General features: G+C 35.5%; 1 protein-coding gene across 1 annotated transcript in view; it reads left to right on the top strand.

Annotated features, from left to right (window-relative positions):
• The window catches only part of BCAS3 (BCAS3 microtubule associated cell migration factor), a gene marked incomplete at its 5' end in the record, with an annotated part of 619,175 nt that overhangs the window by 228,119 nt on the left and 372,770 nt on the right, over window positions 1-18,286 (top strand). The window contains one exon of the mRNA XM_049861336.1: window positions 5,082-5,215. Within this exon, the coding sequence (XP_049717293.1) occupies window positions 5,082-5,215 (134 nt within the window). The remainder of the gene's footprint in view (window positions 1-5,081; window positions 5,216-18,286) is intronic.

The following is an 18,286-nucleotide window of genomic DNA, read 5'->3' on the forward strand; positions in this document are numbered from 1 at the left end:
AAGCCACATTTGCATGAAGGAGTGGGAAAAAAAATGTTTGAAATAGGGTATACAGAAGATAATAGGTATAAAAAATTCATTGGGCTGTTTCTCTAAAAATTTAAAGTAGTTTTTCAGGTCATTAACTATAGTGAGATTAATGCCATATTGAGAAGTGTTCATCTGTGATATCATTCATATGTAAGACGGTAATATTATAGTCTGGATTTAGCAATTGGTATTCTTATTTGTAAAATGCTCACTCAGAATAAGATTTTATATAATTTTAAAAGTAATGTGAAATTTATCTGCAGTTTATTGAGAATGTATATGTTATAAATGCAAGTTCATCTGATTTCCTGTAAGATTGATGCTTCTATTGAATTGTTTGTAAAAAAGAATTCTGTTGTCAGAAGGCAGAATCAGAATATAGTAGTGGAGTTGTGATAATTGAAAACTTATTATAACCCAGTAAAAAGTTAGAAGTGGAAAAATACTGCCCACAAAAAGAAAATGAAGCATACATGCCCAATCTTAGAGATTTATTTGAAAACAACAACAAAAAGGAAAAAATACAAAGTATGCTAATGACCATGTTGTTGTTGTGTGCAGTCAAGTTGATTCCAACTCGTGGCAATCCTATGAGACAGAGTAGAAGTACCCCATATGGTTTCCAAGTAACAGCTGGTGATTTGAACTACTGATCTTTTGGTTAGCACCCATAGCTCTTAACCGCTGCACCACCAGGGGTCCCTGATGATCATAGCACCGTGTGAAATGGGGGACAGTTTATAGAAACTGTTACAGGGCTGATGTAGATTTCAAGCAATGACATTTCTCAACATCTGAACTATATTATCTTAGAAATATCTAGGACACTAGTGTGATTTTTACTATGAAGTAGTGGCTAGAGCTGTAGTCACTTAGACTAGCCAAGTAAATAGCAAAATTAAATATACTTCGTCTTCCCATTTAACTGCCTATCTTATTTTTCCATGACTGCTTCATATTCTTTTACACTTTTTCTTTTAACAAGAAAAGTATATATTTTTAGATTTTGGTAAATATGTGGATAACAGAACATTTGCTCTTGGAACAACCTTCACATGTACATTTCAGCGACATTAAATATGTTCATTATGTTGTTTAACCATTCAAGATATTCTTTTAAAAATAGTCTTTAAAAATATTTTGATTCTTAGTTAAAGGAGTAAGCTGACAAATCATCCTTCCCACAGAAAACAACTATAAACTCTGGACAAAATACAAATGAACACACACACAAAGTTAGGTATGTATATCATAATCCCTAGAACAAGTAAGGAAAACTTAAGGACATACAGCCAAAAAGCTAATACACACATGCAGACAAACAAAAAACTAGAACATAACTACCTTTTGTCCAAAAGAACCCCATCTATTGATAGATTTAAAGCAGAAGGATGGAAAAATATATACCATGCATGTACGAATCAAAAGAATGCTGGAGTAACAATATTAACATGAGAAAAAATAGATGTCAGAACAGGGAAAGTAACTGGGATTAAAATGGTGGTATATGATAGAAGTGTCGATTCACCAAGAAGCCATAACAATCCTAGACATGTTCATAGCTAACAAAAAAACCTCCAAAATTTATGAAGCTGATACAACAGAGGAGAAATAAACATATCCACAGTTACACTTTGAGATTTTAAAATTCCTATCTCAGTAATTGAATAAGTTAAAAAATCAGCAAAGATCTAGAACACCTGAACAGAACTATCAATTAAACTGAATTTATTGATACATAGATAAAGAGGCAGTCATTCAAACAGAACAAGGAGATACCACATGGTTTAAAGTCAGGAAAGGTGGGCATCAGCGTTGTACCCTTTCACCGTACTTACTCAGTCTGTATGCCAAGCAAATAATCTGAGAAGCTGGTCTATATGAAGAAGAACGCAGCATCAGAATTGGAGGAAGATTCATTAACTACCAGCGATATGCAGATGACACGACCTTGCTTGCTGAAAATGAAGAGGACTTGAAGCACTTACTGATGAAGATCAAAAACTACAGCCTCTAGTGTGGATTACACCTCAATAAAAACGTAAGAAAAAAACATAAAGAACTCAACATAAAAAAAAAAATGTCCTCGCAACTGGACCAACAAGCAACGTTATGATAAACAGAGAAAATATTGACATTGTCAAGGATTTAATTTCACTCAGATCCATAATCTCTCCCCATGGAAGCAGCAATCAAGAAACCAAATGAAGCATTGCGTTGGGCAGATCTGCTGCAAGAGACCTCTTTAAAGTGTTGAAGAGATGTCATCTGATGACTGAAATGTGCCTGACCCAAGCCTGGTGTTTTCAGTCACCTCATACACATGTGAAAGCTGGATAATGAAGCCCGAAGAATTAATGCCTTTGAATTACGGTGTTGGCGAAGAGTATTGAAGTACCATGGAATGCCAAAAGAATGAACAAACGTGTCTTGGAAGAAATAGAGCCAGAATGTGCCTTAGAAGTAAGAATGGCAAGACTTTATCTCACGTACTTTGAATCTGTTTTCAGGAGGCATCAGTCCCTGGAGAAGGACATCACGCATGGTAAAGTAGAGGGTCAGCAAAAAAGACGAAGACCCTCAATGGGATGAATTGACACAGTGGCTGCAACAGGGGGCTCAAGCATAACAACTGTTGTGAGGATGACGCAGAACCAGGCAGTGGTTCATTCTGTTGCACGTAGGGTCGCTATGAGTCGGAAGTGACTCAGCGTCACCTGACAACAACAGTTGAATTCCCAAGTGTTCAAATGCACATGAAACGATTACCATGATATTCTAGGCTATGAAACAAACTTTAACAAATTTAAAAGATGTGATTCCTTGTCATAATGGCATTAAACTAGAAGTCAGTGTTTGTAAGATATCTGGAAAATATCTAAATATTTGGAAATTAAATACCACACCTTTAAATAACTCATGAGTAAAAGAGGAAGTCTCGAAATTAAAAAAAAAAATTTAAACTGAATGTAAATGAAAATGGAGCACATTAAGATTTGTGGAATACTTATTCTGGAAAAGAAGAAAGGTCCTGAAATAAGAATCGAGGTTTCTATCTTAAGAAGCTCAAGTCAAAGTAGAGCAAATAAGCCCGAAGCAAAGAGATGGAAATAGGTAACAAACTCATTTTATGGTGAGAATATGAGATTAGGGATGGGAAAGGGGAAGAAAGGCAGAATTCAGTGAAGGTTGAGGGTGTTATCTGGGCAGCATTATTTTCGACAAAAGTTAATGACTGCTTTCTCTTTGTGGTACCTAGAATGTATTTCTCAATTTATCCTTGTTCGTCTTTTTCAACTGAAATTTTCATTTGCTTCTGCCTAGCTGTTTACTTCTGTAAGTCAGTTTTCTGGTTCTGTGTCTTCAGTTTAATCTCCATATTTATTTCAGTCACTTCTCTAAACCCTTTCAAGTCATGCAGAAAAATAGTCGATGGCTCTCTGTTTCTGATCATATATTTCGTAATCATCTGAGTCACATTTTAAAAGGCTCCTTAGTCAGACTTGCTGAATTACCATCTCTGTTACGGGAGATCAGAAATAAGTGTTAAAAAAAAAATCTGCCTACGTGGTATTTTTCAGAACCAAAGAATAAAACCATTATTTTTTAGCAAGCTTTCCAGGCTCCTTCACAATTTGACCCAGCCAACCATTACCTAACAAAACAACATTTCTTGCTTCCATGTCTTTTACTTGTCCTTTTCTTTTTCTAGAAGGCTTTTCCTCACCTTTGCCTCATCGGCATGTGAATTTGTATGCCGTCTGTTCCATGAAGCCTTTCTTAAATCCTCTGAGTTGTCTTCCTTGCTGTGTTCTCCAATAGTACTTTGTATATATCGTACGTTTATTATTATACCCCCACTGGACTGTGAGCTCCTTGAGGGCAATGTCTTAGTCATTATCTTTCTATCTGTAACACAGTCGCAGACAATGAAAAAAAAAAAGGACTATGAGAGGCACTAAATAAATGCTTGCAGATGTTCTAAATACCACAGCAGTTTTTTATTGTCTACATTTCTCTTTCATCTGCATGCTAAACTCTAGTTCTAATGACATTAAAAAATAAGCTTCAGACCTCTGATATGTTTAAAATCGCATGCGCTTCTATGGATTGTGATATATCTTTTAACAGCTGCTCTTATAATCTGATTTTCATGTTAAAATTATTTAAGCAACTCACAATGCTGGAAGTGAGATGATTTATCACATTACTTTGATAAGTAAGACAATGTCAATTTACAATAAATGAAAATGACTGTCAAGTTTGTTTTTAGCAGTCTTAGAGCACTCATAGATGAAGCCAGATATTAGAGAAGCTAAGTGTTCCCCTTCTTCACTATAAACAGTTGGTGAACTGATCTTAAAACAAACTTGTTTTCCTAATAAAAAAATAAAATAATAAAATAAAGCTTAGCCATGTATTATTAAGGAGAAAGAAAAGACATAGATTGTTTCTTAAAAAATAATTTTCAGCATATTTTTCATTCTCAGTTCCTCATTTCTACACAGGATTGAACATGTCTTTTTCCATACAAAACCAAATTAATCCACTAGTTTCAAGTCTCGTTTGTCATTTCTTAGCTGTGTGTCAAGGATGCATTTCCTAACCTCTTTGTGCCTCTGTTTGTTTATTTGTAAAAGTGATACAACAATAGGAGTATTGTTATTTAATAGGTGGAAATCATTTGGAATATTGCTTATATATAAGCCTATGCATGTTAGCAATTGCTATTGTCATGCCCTTTGGCTTTATTGTTTTCTTTTGTCTGTTATTGCTGATTCCATGATTATCTTTTTTAAAATGACCTGTCATTCTAGAAGCCATGTGTCATAGCACCTGTACATCTAGTGTTCTCACTGTGCTGCTGTATTGATGGGATACTAGATTTTGTATTTGCATAGGAAAAAACATTTTAATTTTTTATTTTAGAAAGCTTCTTACATCTTCAGTAATATTTTTCCTGTAGTAATATTTTAAAGCGTGATTAATAGTTTAAAAATATTTTGCCCATATACATAATCATTTTTATTTTTATCCTATTTGTCTTCCAGGAATGCTTCTAGTCACAACAGACACCCTTGGCCACGACTTCCATGTCTTCCAAATTCTGACTCATCCTTGGTCCTCATCACAAAGTGCTGTCCATCACCTATATACTCTTCACAGGGGAGAAACTGAAGCCAAAGTAAGTTGTATCTTTTTTTAGAAAGTCTTTTCTTTGTGCAGTATGACATCTAATCTAGCCAGTCATTTACATCGCATTGGAGGTTAAAGTTATTTCTAGTGAGAAAATAATTATTCTCAGTGGTAGAGTGGGATAATTAATAAATGTTTATCCCGTTTCTTACCCAATAAATACACAGGTAATAGGTTAACACCTCATTGTTAAAATCATCCATGGTAGAAGTATTTACATAATGGAAATCAGCAAATGCTACAAATCAGGGACCCTTTTTTTTCTTTTAGAGAGCCAGGTGTTTCTTTTGTTATAAAATATATGTAACATAAAATTTGCCATTTAAACCATTTTAAAGTGTACAGTTCAGTGTATTAATTACAGTCACAATGTTGTGCAGCCATCACCGCTATTTCCAAACCTTTTTCATCAACCCAGATAGAAACTCTCTACCCATTAAACAATAACTCTTCATCCCCGCCCCCGCCATTTCCACCCCCAAGACCCTGGTAATCTGTAACCTACTTTCTGTCTCTATGAAATGACCTATTATAGCTATTTCATATATGAGTGATCATATAATATTTGTCTTTTTGAGACTGATTTATTTCACTCAGCATAATGTTTTCGAGGTTCTGATACTTCTTAATAGCCATGTATTTCCAAGAAATAATAAGTAAAAAACCTCATCTATTGATTGGTAGCATCTTGGCATTTTCATGGTCTAAGTCCTATTTGAATTCATTTGTCAGCTTGTAACTAAAATGAATAAATCTGGAATCATTAAACCTCTACCTTACTTTTTTCCTTTGTTGTTTCTCATTGCTACAGTCCAGAAAAGGCTGCATATGTGAAATGGATTTGGGCTTTTTTTTTTCATCTCAGATATTTTATTCTTCAGTTAAATTGGGAAATCTTAGCTTTTGGCACTGAGCAAGTTTCCTAAACTATCACCATTGAGCATTTTATTCAAACCAGCTGCTCCTAGGTGAGAGAGACCCGGAGAACTGAATTTCAGTCGCTAAAGCAGTATCTTTTATTTCTTCTAATGCTGCCATCAGGCAAATTATCATTTATGTGTAAATTTTATTCCATTTATGATTAATTACAGTGATACTCAAGTTCTCATATATACAGTGCCTAATTTCTTCCCTCTGGAGGGAATACGTGCAATATATTAACCTTGTTGAGGGTACAGACTATTTATTATATCTATTTTTGATTTGCACAATGCCTACTATAAATATGTCTTAAATTTCTGTTGAGCTTAAGGAAACTGACCTTTCTCTTAAAATTTCAGATTAGAAGTGTATTATTTGGATAATGACTTCTGCTTTTCATTTATGGCATATTCGTGTTAAAATTCCCTTATTCCCTCTCTTTCTTATCCAGGTAGAGTTAATCCCTTTCTTCCTTATGTCACTTGTTTTGTAACTGCATAATAACACTTGTTACTTTGTGTTTTGATTAGTTGTCTACCTGCCTGTGTCCATTAATACTGAGGTTTCATTTAAATAATAAATTGTGCCTCATTGGCATAAGTTTTGAAATGTTCTTTCATTTTCATTTTACTCTAAGTATTGTCTGATTTTTCTCTTGATTTATTGCTTGACTTATTGATTGTTTCATAGTGTATTGTTTAATTTCTATATATTTGTGTATTTTCTAGTTTTGCTATTAATTTCTAATTTTATTCCATTGTAGATGGAGAAGACTTATTTGTATCTTTGGGTCTAAGATGTGTCTCTTGTAGATAGTGTATAGATGGGTCATGCATTATTATCCATTCTGCCATTCTCTGTCTTTTGATTGGAGTGTTTAATCCATTTACATTCAATGTAATTACCAATAAGGAAGGTCTTCTGCCATTTTGGTATTTTTTGTATGTCTTATACCTTATCTGCCCTTCGTTTCCTCAAATACTGCCATCATTTGTGCTCAGCTGATTTTTGGTGATGAACTGGTTTAATCCCTTCTCTTTTCCTTCTTGTGCATACTTTAGGTATTTTCTTTGTGGTTACCACGAAGATTACATTTAACAACTTGAATTATAACAACCTAGCTTAAAATGATACCAACTTAACTTTAGTAACATGCAAAATTTCTATTCTTAGACTGCTCCTTCTACCTTATGTAGTTGTTACCATAAATTACATCTTTATACAGTGTTTGCCCAGTAGCATAAGTTTGTAATTCTTTCATGTATTTGTCTTTTGTATGTGGAATATAACACCTTAAAGTTACTAACCAAAACTACCATAAAATTGTCCCTTATGTTTGCCCATGAGAGTACTTTTATCAGAGATCTTTCTTTTCTGTAACACATCTTTAAGTTATTGTGTAGTGTCCCTTCACTTCTATCCGAAGAACTCCCTGTAGCATGTCTTATAGTGCAGGACTAGTCATCACAAACTTCCACAATTTTTCTTTATCTGGAATATCTTAATTTCACCCTCATACTTGACAGTTTTGTCAGATAAAAAACTCTTAGTTGGCAGCTTTTTTTCTTTCAGCACTTTAAATATGTCATTCCACTGCCTTCTGGCCTCCAAGGCTTCAGAGGAGAAATTGACACTTAACCTTATTGAGGATTCCTTGTATGTGACAATTTGCTTCTTTCTTACTGTTTTAAGGATTCTTTATCTTTGGTTTTTGAGAGTTTGATGATAATGTGCCTGGTGTGGGTCTGTTTGGGTTTATACATTGCTATCATTTTTATTTTATCATTATTTTAATGATTAAGATGTCCCAGATTTGGCCATTGGGAGGCCGTTAACTTGGCATCTCTGTTCTTTTGACGTATCTCCATCATTCTTTCAACACTTAATTTCTGGCACAACTAGCTTGCATACTGTTGATTTAGTCACTATATGGTTTTGTTTCTTTTATATGTAAGTTTTAAATTAGATGTCAGCTGAACAAAATGGTGTGTTTTAGGTCAAGATTTAAATATTCAGTATATTGCTGAACATATTTCATTTCTTAACTTTTTTTTACAAATCCTGTCCTGGTCTGTACTAGTCATTGGTATTCTCTACCTCAGCTATAAATTCCTGGTTTTTGAATATTTAAAACTGATTTTTGATACCTTGCGTGTATTTGCACCGTTTATCTTTTAATATACCTACCATTCCAACCTGGATACAGAAGTCAAGAACAGTGTCTTGTATGTGGTAGGTACTTGGCAAGCATTTGCTGCTGCTAATGTTACTCCCATTTGACAGGTTAGAAAACGAAATAGAAATTATTGTAATGATTTTGCTCTAGGTCATACTCTGTAACTTAGAAGATTGGGGTTTTCTAAACACCAAACAACAGGGTGTAAGGAACCTCACCTGATTAAAAGGGAGAAAATGCAGAACAGGATTTCAAATTCTCATGGAATGCAGATTTTCTGGAGCCATGGAGGCTGGGTAAACCACTGAAACTATTGCCCTGAGATAATCTTTAAACCTTAAACCAAAAATATCCTCTGAAGTCTTCTTAAAACCAAACAATAACTCAGGTTAACTACTAAAGAATGTCTGCCTTGAGCATTGTGCTCTTTTAAGAACTATCTATATGGTACCAAACTGATGATAGCAGCTCAAAAGATTGGATGGGAAACTTTTGGGGCAGTGAGTTTATGTTAATGGGGGAGGAACAATTTGGAAAAGGAGGGTGAGAATGGTTGCACAGCTTGAAGAATGTACCTATTTTTACACACATAATGCCGCCTTCTACGTTTTTTCGCCAACTGCGCCCCCCGCATGAGGTATTTTCATAAGCACCAGTATGCCAATTTTTTTTTTACATGTTTCTGTAAGAGAATTAGCATAGTGCGCTTATGAAAATACCTTATGGGAGGAGGGTGTGGTTGGCAAACAAATGCAGAAGGTTCACTTTATTTGCGTAAAAAAGTGGTGATCAATCACTGAATTGCACATGTAGAAATTATTGAAGTGATATATGTTCTGCTATGTATATTCTCAACACCAACAACAAAGTAAAATAAAATTAAAAAAAAAATCTAAAGAACCTCAATTAGTTAGGGCCCATGAAATTAATTTTTGTAAGATTCTACTGAAAATCATTTTGAACTGATCTATAGAATGCAACACTGACAAGGAAATCTTTATGGCACGTGAACTAGCTAACCTTTTTAGTACTTCAAAATTATGTCATTCTGGATTTTTTAAGGAACTCTGAGGGTACTTTAATCAGGCAAAGAAAAAAAAATCAAGTATGTGGATCTAATTATGTTGAATTAAGTTGTTTTGTGGCCTGTGACTTGGAGTATCATCTGCATCTGACAGTAATTTTCCTCATAAAGCACATATGCAGTAAGAAAAATATTCCTTGTTTTAACAGTAAAGCGTATGAGCTATAAATCTTACAAATATTTTCTTAATGTATCTCCAAAATGTCTCACTCAAGCCGTCACTTTTGTAGTTAACATGCTCCTTTTGGTAAATGGCAAACTTGCTTTGAAACATCTGTAAATGAGATTAAGTGTCTAAAAGCATCACATTTACTATTATCAGAGCAGCACTGCAAGATAGAATGATTAATATCTTTAATCAAGGGGGAAAAATCTGATTATATTATTAAATTAATACCATTTTATGGTTATTTCAGTTAAAAACAAGTAACTTTTTAAAGTACAAGTATGTCCCAAATACTGCCTTCTTATGCTGACATTCAGCTTTAACTGGACATTCTTTATTTTTATTTGCTAAACCTGGCAACCCTCTGCATGACCCTATGGTCATGTGTGTTCTTTTTTTTTCCCCCCAAAATATTGGCTATATTGACATTTTTTTTTATATTGACATATAATTCATATAACATAAAAATCACGCCTTCGCAGCGTATGATTCGGTGGTTTTTAGCATATTCACAGAGTCATGCAACCATCACCACTATCTAATTTCAGAAATTTTTATCACCACCAAAGTAAACCCCTTACTCATTAACCATCATACTCCATTCCACCTCTTCCTAGCCCCTCTTTCTACATGGATGCTGCTTAGTAATTACATAACCAAGGACAAGTTATCTACTTTCCCAAGCTTCAATTTACTCATCTCTACAATGGAGCTAATACCAGTTTCATAGGATTGATTTGAGGAATTATTAGAAATAACATATGTCAAACATTTAGCAACGCACCTGAAACGGTTAATGCCAGATAAAAAGTCAATATTGGGGCCTCCGTTTCTGGGAGGGCCTAAATGTACCCTCCTGGCAGAAACAGCGAAGTGATGGAAAAAACAGTGGTTTTACAGACACTATGAGGCAATGATGGGTAGTGATCCTTGAAAGATGGGAGCGAAGTGGTCAGGGTCCCAGCTTACTGTCTTGAGTTTTCAGGACATGTTCCAGGGAGGGGGAACCCAGGTGGAGCTGCAGACTCACTGAGTTACTGAGATGGAGCTGAAAGGCCAGGGAGACCAAGGACATAGATCCTTTGGACAGAGTACCAGAGAGAAGAGGGCTGCAAGAGGAGAGAGCCCCTGAGATCTGCAGAGGGGCCCCCTTGAGTATTCATCTAATTGAGTATTCATTGTTCAGTGCGTAGTTGTGAGGAGGCTAGGGAAAGAACCACAGTCTTGATCAGAAAGGAAGAAGTGTAAGTGTCTTCATTCAAAGATGATACGATTTTCTTTGTAGAAAACCTGATGAATTCTACAAAAATGTTACAACTAATAAGTGATTTTAATAATGTTGCAGGATACTAGATCCATATACAAAAATTAGACTTCTACATAGTAGCAACAATACATTTAAAACTATGAAATACTAAACATACAGTGTGCAAGACTTGTACAGAGAAAACTACAGAACATTGTGGAAAGATATTAAAGAAGACCTAAATAATGGAGCATTAAGCCATGTTTGTGGTTCAGAACATACTTTATTGTTATGATGTTATTTGTAGATTTAGTGAAATTCTCATTAATATCCCAGCAGCCTTTTTTGGGTACAATTGACAAGCTAACTCTAAAATTCATGTGGAAATGCAACAAACTTCTACTGGCCAAAATAGTGGGGTGAGATATAAGACTAGTTTGTGTATGAATTGTTAATTGTTGAAGCTACCTAATTGTTGTTGCTGTCAAGTTGATTGCAGTTCATGGTGATGCCACGTGTGCAGAATAGAACTGACCCATAGAGTTTTCAAGGCTGTGACCTTTCGAAGCAGATTTCCAGGCCTGTCTTCTGAGGTGCTTCTGGGTGGTTCGAACCACCAACCTCTTAGCTAATAGTCAAGCACTTAACCGTTTTTTGTACCCATGGAACACTTAAATGTAGTAACATTTAACTCTAATGCTCAAATTTTTGTTTTTCATGTGTACTTTGAATTCATTCCATTTTGTGAATTAAATATGCTTTTTGGTTTTGATAAAATGTATGTAATTGAAAACACTTTTTAAAAATTTTGGTCTCCATATGAATGTATATGTCTGCCATATTAGATTTTTGCTGCTCCAAATACTGTATTTTTGGATTCTCAAATCAATAGTATATTTAAAATGGATAAATCAGATTGCCCAAATAATATTTGTATAATTAATAATTGCTGAAATATGGTTAACAGTATGTATAAATGTATTAGCTTTCAAGAGGCCTGATTGGTTTCTGATAGCCAGGTTTTATATCATTACAATGAGAAACAAGTGAGCGATGTTATAAATATGCCAAGTAATACAGGAACCATTTAAGGAACAGTAAATTATATCACCTAATGTAAATTTGCAAAACATTGAATAAAGCACTCTGTAAATTTTTATTTTTATTATTAGTTAATAACTCTGACTTTGTGTATTTAAAACTCTAAATTGGTCATTTTGAGTGTCCTAATGAGGATTCTTAGACTGAATTAGGTCCTGTTTGATTGAGGTTTTGTCTTCCTATGCTACACTTTTATGCTCAATGAAGGGAAACTATTTAATGAGAACATCTGGTTATACTTCTTACCAGTATTATATTCCCTTGTCTAACCCAACCCCAGATGTGCAGTGAGTGAAGGTGGCCACAGATAAAGTGCTAGTTTAGGTTTCCTAGCGGCTGGTTATCTTCCTTTGAGCACGGGATAGTGGAGGTATCTCTAAGAACTGATGGGCTAATTATATGAAACCACAAAGTGTAAAAAGAGGCTGTGGAACTTCCCTTTTAGCAAACTATCTTGTTAGTATTCCTTTCATTTAAAAAAAAAAAAAAAGAAGCGGCTTTATTGAAACATAATTCATCTACCTTAAGGTTCAGCCTTTTTAAGCATACAATTCACTTGTTTTTACTATGTTCACAAAGTTGTGTATCAATTACTACAGTCAAATTCCAGAACATATTTACCACCCCATAAAGAAATCCTTATTTGTCCTCCCAACCCTTGGCAATTACTAATCTACTTTCTCTCTCTGTGGTTTTGCCTGTTCTGGACGTTCATATAAATGAAATCATACAACATGTAGGTACAATATGTAGGAAAAAAGGCACTCCCTGCATGTGCAAGATTCACAGTAACAACTACAGAGAATTTTTTATTCACTTAGTTGGTGTGATGTAGGAGTTGCCCCCGGGCACTGAGCACTGCCCCCAGCCTACACCTACCCCGTCTGCCGGTGTTGCTGCGTTGCCTGAGACTGCCCCATCGGGCCAGACTTCTTTAGACCTTGGTTACTTTGCCCGTGCAGTTTCCTCTTCCTAGGATACTCTTCCCACTGCTGATGTGCCTAAGGAGTCACACCCGTATATTCCTAGACTTAGGTCAAAGGGGACCACCCCCTCCATGAAGTCTTTTCTGACTCCCACCCCTGAATTGGTCTGACCATGCCCTCTTCAAGACATTTTTACCCCACTATTTTTTTTATAGCACTTAGTGGGTAGTGGCGTACAGTGGTAGAACTCTCACCACCCACGCAGGAGACCCAGGTTTGATTTCTGGTCAGTGTACTCCCTGCAGAGCCAGCACCTATCTGTCAGTGGAGGCTTGCGTCTTCCTGTGTTGCTGAACAGGTTTCAGCACCATTTTCAGACTACTGTGGACTAGGAAGAAAGCCTGGTGATCTACTTCCAAAAATCAGCCAACGCAAAACCTGTGTGTCACAGCAGTCTGACCTGTAGCCGATCATGGGGATGGTGCAGGACCAGAAAGCGTTTTCATTTTATTGTGGATGGTATTGCAATGAGTCAGGGGCAGATTCAGTGGCTGCTAACAACAGCAATAATGATGTTGAGCATCTTTTCATGTGCTTAGTGGCCATTTGTATGCCTTCTTTGGAGAAATGTCAATTCAAATCCTTTGCTCACATTTTAATTGGATTATTTGTCTTAATACTGTTCAGTTATAAGAATTCTTTGTATATTCTAGATACTAGACCCTTATCATCAGATATATGATTTGCAAATATTTTCTCCCATTCTGCGGGTTGTCTTTTTACTATCTTTATAGTGTCCTTTGATACTGAAGAGTTTTTAGTTTGAAGAATTCCAGTTTATCTACTTTTTCTTTTTTTGACGCCCCCCCCCCCCCAAAAAAAAAATTCAAACCTATTGCTGTCGAGTTGAATCTGACTCATAGTAACCCTATAGGACAGAATTGCCCCATAGGGATTCCAAGGAGCAACTGGTGGTTTTGAACTACTGACCTTCTGGTTAGCAGGCAAGCTCTTCACCACTTCATGTTGCTTATAGGTGATCTCAAATTAAGAGCCTAGTAAATAAATTAATGTAGTAACCTGGTGGAGAGATGATAGTGGTTTAGTCTGTGTTGGTAGTAGTGAAAACAGTGAAGTATGGACAAATTTGGGACTTATTTTTATGGTAATAATGATCATAATAGAAAATATCTTTGTACAGTGCTTGTTAACTACCAGGTACTGCTTTAAGTGCTTTACCTATAATTCATTAATTCCTAACAATTCATGAGATTGGTATTGTTATTTTTCTCATTTTATATATAGTAACTCAAGGTACAGAGTAGTTTACAAATTCTTCTTTGGCCGTAGAGAGCCAGGTATTGTGCCTGTAGATAGATACGTTTCCTATGAAAAACAGGCTCTAGATAGAGCCTATAATGACATGTAAGATCTCATAACACTACTTCTATGTGCTTTCACATCTTTTATAACATTTAAGTTTATAGATTATTTACATTTCAAAATTGGCTGGTTTCTAATCTTAATTGGTATAGATTCTTTAGAAGGCTGTTAGGCAATATGTATTAAAATATATATGTGTATGCCTTCTTAACAAACAACTCCACTTCTAGGAATTTATGCTGAAAAGTGGACAAGAAAAGAGTGCCAAGATTCAAATATTTAACTCAACCTTAAAAAAAAAAAAAAGTAAAAATTATAAGTAACTAAATGTATTATAGTAGGAGTTTGATTTATTATGGTTATCCTCAGAAAACAATGCAATGTAGCCATTTAAATTTAAAATTATACCATAGATTTGTATTTATTGACACATTGTTTAGTGAAAAGTATAACTTATAGAGCAGCATGTACAGCTCTCTAATGTGAAATTGTATGTGTGTGTGGCTATGTTTCTGCATGTGTCTATATATGTATTATATGATATAGTAGCCCTGGTGGTGCAGTGGCTAGGTGCTTGGCTGCTAACTGAAAGATTGGCAGTTAGAATCTACAAGCCACTCCATGGGAGAAAGATGTGACAGTCTGCTTTTGTAAAGATTACCATATTTTTACACGAATAATGTGTGCCTTCTATGTTTGTTTGTCAACTACTCCCTACCCCTGTGAGATATTTTTGTAAGCACACTATGCTAATTTTTTTACAGCAACATGTAAAAAAATTGGCTTAGCAGCGCTTATGAAAATACTTTGCAGGGAGAGGAAGCAGTTGGCAAACAAACGTAGACAGCGTGTGTTATTTATGTAAAAATATGTTACAGCCTTGGAAACCCTATGGGGCGGTTTCACTCTGTCCTATAGGGTCACTGTGAGTTAGAATTGATTGGATGGCAATGTGTTATTATATGACATATATATAAAAATCCATTTATGCATTGAGACATCTAGAAGGATGTTTTGCAAGATACTAAGAAATAGTTGTCTCTGGGTAGTGGGATTAATATGCATGTGTGTGATTTTTTATTTCCTAAAATGATTTTTTGGTAATAATCGTGTTATTTTTGTAGTAAAATTTATAGTGCAGCTATATTCACCCTACAAAGAAAACACCTGCTTGCTAATGAATTTAGAGGAGAACCTTAATTTCACTGATCTCATGTTTCTATCTTATATCTTGTAAGGATTCTTTCCATGGGAAGGTTTTTTGTACCTGTAGAGGACCCTACAGAGGAACCTACAGGGACAGTACTTACTGGTCTGAGGATTTCTTACTCCTTTTTTTTTTTATTTGACCTTAGATTTTCAGGGGCCCTTTCTACTTTGAGGCCTATGCTTCTCCGACTTGACTACATTGACCAATATGATAATGGTTTAAAACTGGGATTGGCAAACTAAGAGCCACAGGTCAAATGTGGGCCTGCACTTGTTTTATACGACCCAGAAGTTAAGAATACTTTTTATAGATAAGCACTGTAATCTATCTGAGGACAAGGTACATTCACTTTGAACCCCAATTAAGTGAAATATTACGTGCTCTGAAACAGAATTCTTGTCTTCCCATTAATAGACCTATATTACAAAAAAATTACACTGAATGTTATTGTATGTTATTTTAATGTCATCAGTAAAGATGTTGTGGAAATTTGTTTTTTCTCTTGTTATAAAAGTACCTACATAGTATTCTTGATTTTACTTCCTCACCTGCAAATCCTGAAATATTTACCATCTGGACCTTCACAGAATAAGCTTGTCAGCCTTTAAAAGAAACCAGCACTTGTCTCACTCTGATAGTCCATGCTTCAGTTTAATAGAATTTTTAAATTTGAACATCTAGTATATACTTTGCTGTACATATCTGCTTAGTTCCTGAATTCAGGACAGTGAATAGTGAGAGTTAAAAAAAAAAAAAGATCAGTTTGCTTCCTAAATTTGAGAGCAGGAGTTTGGAGAGCAAGAGGTACCTGTGCTTGTTTAACTTTGGGTATCGTAATTACATAACCTGTACATAGTAAATGTGATTTCTCATGATATTTAATACTGAGAACTAAATCAGAGGTAAAACTCCCATCTAGCCCTCCTGTTTTATGTTGAGAAAATGTTTACTAGAAGATGATATCTTTCCAAAATTAAGATCCAAAACCATGCAGGTGATATCATGACTTTATTACTAGTTTGCCAGCCTGCATAGTCTATTTTGTTTTTAATAATGTTTGAAAAACCATCCAGTTAGTTTGATGTACCAGCAATTATATCATTTTGCATTTCGTGTGTTATCCTCTGTAATATCATTTAAAGGATTAAACTTTCTCTAGTTCTCTTGATACCTAATATCTTCAGTAACCCTTCTCTGTTCATTGTGTGTGCTGATGGGCCTTCAAGGTCGGAGAGCAGAATCACTTCTCTAATAGCAGTTTTCTAAGTAAGCAGTTAGGTGGAATTCTGTCTTTCTGCCTTGATAGTAATAGTTAACACCACTCACATCAGAAAGTATTCCTAAAATAAAAGGAGGAAACCCCTTTTCATTGACAGACCAGGCAGTGGTCTTGATTATAAGTGTTTTGGTAGAAGGTTTTAGATAACATGGTTCAGTCCCGCTGTGAATGGAACACAAATTACTCAGTAAGCCTAAAGACAGTTTCCTTTATGTATTTGATTCGGGTATGTAGAAATGCATTTGATAATATATTGAATTCTTCTGGTGTTGTATTTCTGTTCTCTTGCTTCTGTTTTCAGTTTTCTTTGTCTGACCCCTTCCCTTTCTCCTGCTTTTGTTTTTTAAAAATTTGTTAGCATTTTTTATTGTTGTAAATACATGTAACAAAACATTTGATATTCCAACAATCATCACATGTACAGTTCATTGACATTAATTATGTTAATCATGTTTTTCAACCGATCACTATTAACCTGTTTTCTCACATGGAGAGTGAGAATTCTACCACTGCACAACTTCTGCAGTGTCGGCAAATTATTGTTGTTAGTTGCTATCAAGTCAATTCTGACTAACCTAAAACCTTTGCCATCGAGTCAAGTCTGACTCATAGCAACCCTAGAGGACAGAGTAGAACTGCCCCATAGGGTTTCCAAGGCTGAAATCTTTACAGAAGCAGACTGCTACATCTTTCTCCTGCAGAGCGACTGGTGGGTTCAAACCGCCGACTTTTCGGTTAGCAGCTGAGCACATTAACCACTGTGCCACCAGGGCTCGTTTCTGACTAAACTAAAAAAAAACTACAGAGGTTAAAATACTTGTGGAATGACATTTTACCCATAATACTAGAATTCCTAGAAGTTAAATTTCTCAGTTTTTCAGAAGATTGTTTAATAATAACATTAATGTCTCATTTGGACATGTCATAGTAGTCAAAATGGGCAGCGTGTTGGGTTTATCCATGTATTGAAAATGAGATATTTGTCTAGCAGTAGTCTTACAATGAAGTATCGTAAATTTCTTACATGGGTTTCTTCCTGTTAGTCTCTAAGCACAAGGATTATTTCCGTTTCTCCTCTTTGTCTGTAGCGTTTAGCATGGTGCCCAAAGATATTTGTTGAAGGACCTGACTCATATCTTGGCTCATAGTTTTATAGGCCAATAGGATGAAACTGCCTAGGTTCTGTGTTTTGTATTGGCTCTGTCTACAGCAAGGGACAGAATTCAAAACCTGCTCTAAATCTTCTCAAATTCCAATAAAGAATTTTGATTAGTGTCTTAGTCTGGGTTCTCTAGAGGAGCTAAACAAGTGAAGTGTATGTAGATATATCTATAGAGAGAAATTTATTTCAAGGAAATGGCTCACGCAATTGTGAGGAAATGGCTCATGCAATTGTAGGGGCTGGCAAGTCCCAAATCTGTGGGTCAGGCAACAGGCTAAAGACCTCTACTGGCTTACGTGGTTGCAGGGGTGAGAATCCCAAAATCTACAGGTCAGGTAGGAGGCTGGAGACCTCTACTGGCTCACAGGGTTATGGGGATTTTGGCAGCAGGCCAGAGGTTTCTGCA

The sequence above is a fragment of the Elephas maximus genome, chromosome 19 (genome assembly GCF_024166365.1).
Source record: "Elephas maximus indicus isolate mEleMax1 chromosome 19, mEleMax1 primary haplotype, whole genome shotgun sequence".
NCBI lineage: Eukaryota > Metazoa > Chordata > Mammalia > Proboscidea > Elephantidae > Elephas > Elephas maximus.